We start from the raw sequence: 7,500 nt of genomic DNA on the forward strand, positions 1-7,500 counted from the left end.
AGATAGATAGATAGATAGATAGATAGATAGATAGATATAGCATGACGTGTCAGTCACTGCAAATAAAAGATGCTTTAATTAAAATAGGAAATTCAATTCACATGAAGCGTATCAAATATTTATTTTCTTTTGTGGGCAACAAATGACTATAATACATTGACAGGAATGGGAACTATTGCCAACACAATACAGAGAAAACTGCCTCCAATTCGACATTGAACGTGGGATACCAGATTTCAGATGATCCAAATGTTTTTAAAATTTCGTAAAAAAGAAAGAATAAAAATGAATTCTAAAGACAATAGATTATCCATTTATTGCTCTTATGGTGCTTCAAGGGAAGAACACGACGTGAAAGTATTCTGATTGGCACAAAACAATAAAAGCTCACATAAAGGCCCAAGAAAATAGAAACATAAAACTAGTCACGGGGTCTTTTTGCGATTTTTTTTTCCAATTGAAGAGGAACTGACATGAGGGATGGACAGAGAAATAAACGTTTATTTCTATTAAATTTGTTCACTTGCTTCAGTGACGCCTCAACATGCTACAAGAGGGCTGAATTGAAATAAAAAAACCCTTCTGTTTCCTAAGAACCATAAAACCACATAAAGAACTAAGCGAATATTCAAACCCACTAAAACAGGAGGCACCAGATAAATAAAAAAGAAGTTTCAACAGACGCACCATATTTACAGTTCCCGTTAAATTACACATAAATAAATATATACATACATGAACACAGATTTCCTCATATAACCGTGAATCGTGTTTGAATTGAAAGTTCGAGTTGGTCTGTGTGTGAAGACATGGCATGGGACTGTGGGACTCTTTCAAGTTTATTATTCACAATACTGATAGAAAATCATCCTCTTTCAGGTTATTTTGTCACATGGTTACAACCATGTATTTCAGCCTAAATCTGCCCGTTGCAGCTCATAAAAAAGAGGGTGTTCATTAAAAGTTGTGTGGAAAAAGTTTTTTTTACTTCCTTGCTCACGCGCTCCATGTCAGGAGCTGGTTCCTGCGCCTCATTAACACATTTTTCTTGTCTTTTAGATAAACGTGTCTTTCCATGAATTCCACGCCGAACTGCGGTTTTTAAAAGAAATTAAACAGGGAAATCGTCAAGACCGGGAAATGACACATTGTCCTTTTTTTAATCACTAGTGTTATATATATACGTTTACAATATCTGTGCGGTGTTCTACTGGTCGCAAATCACTTTCTGTGCTTCTCGTCTTTGTCTCCACCTTTAGTGCCGGACTCGGAGTGGCTGTTGGGATTGTTGTTGAGGTACATTTTATCCATCGCTTTAATGGCCTCGGTCAAATAGTTCTGTAGCGCAGTGACGGCCGCGCACACAGCCGGAGTCCCGAATCCGTGAGAAATTAGACTGAAGTGAGTCAAACAGCTCTGAATGCCCGGCTCGAGTATGGGCTGCGGGCGTGAATTCCCCAGAGGCGAACGGTCCTGGGAGAGGAGGTCGGTGAATTCTTTGCAGATTTGTCTAGAAGGAGACACAACGCAGTGTAAGAAGCTGATGACGTGGTAAACGCACACAAAAGTGCCAAATGAACCTTATATCAAAATGATTGCTTGAGTAAAATAAAATAACAATAAGCAACTGTTGTTGATTTTATGTGAGTGTGCTGTGTAATCAATATAACGCAATGAAATTTAGCAGTTACTGCAAAATCAAGCGGGGTAGGAACTAAAGTTCCGTTTAATCAAGTCAAATGCGCATCACCGTATACGTCACTCGCGTGTCTACACGAGAAGGACCTACAATAAATGCTTAGGTTTGTCATAATAACAAACATTATATAGTGCTTTGCTTTTATTTTGCAGGATTACGTATATCTTTTTTTCTGAATTAATCATCGAAAATCTAGAAAAAGAAAATGTGTTCATGTACGGTTTAAAAGTGGCGAGGACGTCACCCAGTGGGATGGTTTGCCATATGCTTCACTAGAAAACATTTGCTTAACCCTCACATAAATATTAAGAAGTCCATGAAATTAACGCATAAAAAATGCATGACAATTGCTACCGAATTATAACTACGAATGCAACTACGAAAGTATTTGGTGTTATGCAATCGCGAGTGATTTCTGAATTAAACTACGTGATGGTAAAAATTCAGTGCCTGAATTAAACCTTTTGTCATTCAAAAAGCAAAAAAAGATCACTTACTTTGTTGCCAGTAACATATTTTTTCTTTGGACTTGTTCATTTGGGTCGGAATGCTGACGGTTTACATATTCAGCTACTGCCTTGGCTGGAAATTCGGTCTCACATACATAACCAAAATCTCTGGCAAGATGCACAGCTTCGCCTAAGAAGAAGAAAATGGGTTGAGTGTGTAATATATTACTTTAAATTACTGACACCAAATGTAGACCAATTAACACCTTCACTTTGCACATTTATCATCTAATTAACGTTCTCGGCAAACGGACAGGGCATTCTTCCAACAGCCTACATTTATTAATCACAAATTATTAACAGCACTTATTGTTCTGCTTAATAGTGGGAAAATTATGTTTTGAGACACACACACACACACACACACACACACACACACACACACACACACACATATATATACATATATATATATATATATATATATATATATATATATATATATATATATATATATATATATATATATATATATATATATATATATATATATATATATATATATATATATATATATATATATATATATATATATATTATATGTGTGTGTGTGTCAAAATAAATAATGTTTTCCATCACAAGGTAAACAATAAAAGTATTTAATAACGTCACACAGACACCATAACATCGAATCGCAATTCTTCTACAATGTTTTAGCGAATATAAAGATTGTGAACAATACAAGCAGCTGCAGGTATTCTTTCACAAATACCTCATTTAACCTTGAGAATCACAGGTCAATCAGTTTGTCTGTTTTGTTGAGTTCCTTAAGTCTTTGGTTTTCATTTCCTGAAACAGTTGGATTGTAACGTCTGGTGTCCCTGCTATTAGTCTAACCCCCGGAAGGACGCATGCGCCAATTAACAAGCTAGGGTCCAGTAATCCGGTTTCCATAAAACGGAGCTCAATAAACAATAACATCACTTCTAAAATCCGCTGTCCTATTAAATAAATAATCGGTTCAGCGTCCTCCATTCCCCTCCACTTTACCATGAAGAATCATACATTTCACCAGGATCATTACCATACAAAACCAAATTTCAGTGAAGCAGGATGAATATTGCTTTCAGTCTTCAGCGACAATGATTAACAAGAACCAATGAACCTTCTCAGGCTTTCACCTTTAAAACCAAATACCACCGCACAGAATAATCACCTTCAACTTTGCAAGCAAAATAGAAATTTTACCCAAATAATTCACACAAGGCATTGCTTGTAAACAAACATTGAAAAACAACAACAATATTAATAATAATAATAATAATAAAGGAAGCAACATGCATCAAGATATTACAAATCAGTCAGCTATAAAAATATATATATATATATATATATCATGTTGAATATTAACACCATGCAAAAACAGACTTGTGATTTTAAAACAAAACAAAAAAACATTTAAAAAAACTAATTGAAATTAAAGATTGTAGGATGCTGCATAAAGCCCTGAAACAATGTAGGTCTACTAATCGGCACTGTTCATACAGGTTAGAATGGTGCCTTTAAGAATCGCACACAAGTCCTGGTGTTTTAAGGTTCCAGTTCGTTTGTTTAAAAAAAAATAATCAATCAGTTCTTATGTTTCTTTTCACTGCCCACGCGCAGTGAAATTGAGCACCACAATTTACACGCACTTGTACAGCGACTCACCTTCTACCAGTGACGTCAGCAGAGTAACGTTTGCTGCTTTGCGTCTTCCTGCAGGGAGATTTAATCCAATTTTGTCCAGTTTTTCACGCAGGGATCTTCCACCATTTTTAGATTTTGCCCTGTTGCATAAAACATATACAGTCATATAAAATGTTTTTTCTCTATCTTTAAGTTCCTGGGTGCCAGGAACCAGGTTATACAATCTATCTGCTTAGGTCTAAGCATCATTAAGCGTCATTCAAAGGTTGTATACACAAACAACTGCTACTACAGAAACCTATCCCCATATCGTTACTAAAAACAATAAAATTAATAAATGATCATTGTTTTCCTGTTTTATTTGCATCGTTTGTGTTTTATTACGTTAGGACAATGAGGGCAATTTGTCACTGTTTATTCCAATTTATATGATTGTATATGTAGCTATGGTGATCTTGTTGCTACGACTCTTTAGGAGCACATTCCTAATATGTTGATCGATGTAATTGTTGGTGGCATTTGAATGGAAGGGAAAGAGCGAAAAACAAGACTATCTCACCTTCTCAACACCCCACCGAGCAGGGAGGCGTTGAGGCACTCAGGCGGCGAGAGGCGTCTCTGCACTTCCGCTACTGTGACCTTGTACTTTGAAGTAGAGCTGAGAAGAGACAAACGCCCCGGAACAGAACAGAAAACTTCGTTTGGATTCACCACGCCGCCAAAAAGACCATCCTTATTTATAGGTATAGCCGAAACGTTGCTGCTGTTCTTGGATAACGAAACTGGACCTAAAAAATATGACACAAATCAATATATGGGACTTTTGGGGTGATCTTTGTGTAGCACATGCAGAATAAAGGATCACTAATTGCCAGGCAATCTGAATTAAATTAGGTGTATGCGCTTATGAACCGTATCGTATCTTGTAGAGCCATATGTTTTTTTAAGGTGCTTAGTTGTAGAAAAATACATGCAGTAGCAATGATATTACATTCAGCTCATGACTGTAACTGCTTGAATACGCTTTGGGTATTAAAGTGGTCTTTCCATCAAAATAGTTAATATTATCACAGTCGTAAGGTGGGAATAAGAGCGGAACATTCAAGGCTTTGGTCTGATTTGGACACTGACTGGATGACAGGAAACGGAGCATCTGGAAACAATAAATAAGGCTCGTGCATAACGAAATAATAATTATTAATATTAGTATTAATCGAAGTCGTGTAATAACAAAACGATAAAATAATAATATGAATAATAATAGACAGATACTTTATTAAAATTACATTTGTAAATATATCGTGGACAATGTTTCTAATCCAGTATTCGTTATTCTTGAAGAAATTATTTCTGCACTACTAAAATAATCTATTTATTGCACATTTTCTACATTCTCTCACACAAACCCGCACACGGTGGCTTCTCGTATCCGACTGTAACGCGTGTTGTTTCTTTGTCGTTCTTTGCACAGTAAACGGAGACAAAGGGCTAAGCACTTTTGGATAGATCACTTGTGACATTAATGGCTCAGTGGAGGCTAATAGAGACAATGGCACTTAAGCGAACTCCGGAGATTGCTAATATAACAACCAATTATGGTGCAGATATTAAAAAAATAAAAATACAGAGCTGAAATGCATCCGCAACAAATTATATGTAACAAAGATTTTATACTGTAAAACGGAATTACAGCTGCCAAAACAGTTTAGACTTAAATTTCTTCAAATCTCTTCTGGATTTGTGCTTCTACACTTATGTGGAATCGAAACTTGAAAAAAAGCAGATGCAGAGCAGCAAAAGGAACTTCCTAATTGAACATAACCAATTCACATGGTTAAGATTCATATAGGCATATGTATAAATTTTTATAGATTGTGTATTTTTAGAATATGGACTCTGCATACTTCCCGCCCACACGATGCATAAATCGTTTCCGCTGCCATTCCGTACTTGAATTTCTTGTGAGCAAGTCGTTCGCGATGAAAGAAATGGGATCGCATTAACACGCCAAGTTACTCAGTTCAGGCGACTTATCAGCAAAAGCCCGCTGTAGAGAGCTGTTTAAAATGGATAGTAACCCACCAGCAAGCTAACTAAAAGCCTACAAATTAACCCAGTGTACACTTCAGAGCAAGTTCGGCTAGGCTTTACAATCTATGGGCAGCCAGTCGAGGCAAGTATGGTATTTAAAAGGAAATTGCTTACCTTTCTTGATTACGGTTTGGTCAGGGATGTGAATTCCTTGATCTTCAACGTGCTACAAACGATGAAAGCAATAAATTAAAAATCACACTAAAATGCATAGGGGAAAATAGGCTTAATACATATGCCTATATTTTTACAGAAAGACTACGAGGAAAGATTTTGCCGTATTTCCGTATCAGCATTAATCACAGTAAAACATCATCATCACAAACTGTTGTGCAAGAAATAAAATATCTCTATATAAACTCTGCTTTTTGCATAAAATGGATTTGTGTCAAATCTATCACTTTGCCTTGTCTTTTTTTATTCGCCTGATTTTTTCAGTGTGCAAACAATTAAATTAACATGCGGGCAAACAAGAACCACGACCGAAAATATCAGTCATTATTAAGATAAATGTGCAATAATTTTTTTTTCATCGCGTTTTAAAATAAAATTTATATTTATATATATCGTTAATAATGTTGTTTATAATGCTTTTTTTTTTTTTTAGAATATTTTATCATTCTTGTAAATGAAATATTTTACCCGTATATATATATATATACGTATATATATATATATATATATATATATATATATATATATATATATATATATATATATATATATATATATATATAATGTAATATAGTGCTAAACAAAAATCGGTAAATTTATTGAATATCAGAACGGATGCCTCTTTAGATGGTGGGTTGCATTTTTTAAAAGCCAAATTGCATTGCTGTTTATGCCACCAATAATTTGCCATTAATAATCTAATTTAATTAGCAATTTTACTCAAAGCGCCTGTCGCTATTGCCTCTATTCATAGAGATTTGAATTTTGCAATGGAAATCTTAAAAGTATAAATGTGGCACAAAATCTGAACAATGAGCAAAATTCTGTTTGTTGAGGTTAAAGGCTTTGTAGAATTCCCGTAAAATGGAGCTTCTAACACACCCCGAGGGTAACGCTATAGTTGACGCTTCACCTTACCTGTACATCGTCTAAAGAATGAGGTATTCCATGGATGGGGATTGAGTCTGAGAGTCCAGTGTCAATGCCGTGAGCCGAAGGTAGGAGCACTTCTCGACGGTACTCCCTGCAAAGCTGGTGCGGCAGGCCACGGTGCTGGTGCAGCAGGCCACTCTCCTGACTCTGTCTCTGACTTGGCCACGCTGGATGCTGCGGCTGAGGCTGCGCATGGAGCGAGTTTATGGAGTATGGATCGTTGACGTGCGAGTAGGGGTCCTGAGACTGCGGGTAGATGGGCTGATAAGGCGGCGGGAAGTACGGAGGCTGGAAGTCCGAGTTCGGCGTGTGAGAGAGCGGCGGTGCGCTGCTGTACTGGCCCACACTGCCCAGCTGAGGTAGCCTGGCTGTGCCGTTGCTGGTGCCGTCGTGACGATCCTGTACAGAGAGAAAAAGAATAGAAAAACATTCAAGATTCGCTGTGTTCGATTTTTGGAGCATTGT

General features: G+C 36.5%; 1 protein-coding gene across 4 annotated transcripts in view; it reads right to left on the reverse strand.

The window, feature by feature from the left end:
• Positions 1–96: 96 nt before the first annotated feature.
• Positions 97–7,500, reverse strand: part of tfap2a (transcription factor AP-2 alpha) — an 11,572-nt gene continuing 4,168 nt past the window's right edge. For 3 of the 4 annotated variants that reach the window (XM_083530335.1, XM_083530333.1, XM_083530334.1), the window contains exons 2-7: positions 7,021–7,434; positions 6,043–6,094; positions 4,397–4,625; positions 3,859–3,977; positions 2,197–2,338; positions 97–1,510 (exon numbers count right to left, since the gene is read on the reverse strand). In XM_083530335.1, the coding sequence (XP_083386461.1) occupies positions 1,222–1,510; positions 2,197–2,338; positions 3,859–3,977; positions 4,397–4,625; positions 6,043–6,094; positions 7,021–7,434 (1,245 nt within the window). In that variant the 3' untranslated portion in view covers positions 97–1,221. The remainder of the gene's footprint in view (positions 1,511–2,196; positions 2,339–3,858; positions 3,978–4,396; positions 4,626–6,042; positions 6,095–7,020; positions 7,435–7,500) is intronic. The other variant, XM_083530336.1, reaches the window with a different exon arrangement.

This window comes from Silurus aristotelis (assembly GCF_946808225.1).
Source record: "Silurus aristotelis genome assembly, chromosome: 25".
Taxonomy (NCBI): domain Eukaryota; kingdom Metazoa; phylum Chordata; class Actinopteri; order Siluriformes; family Siluridae; genus Silurus; species Silurus aristotelis.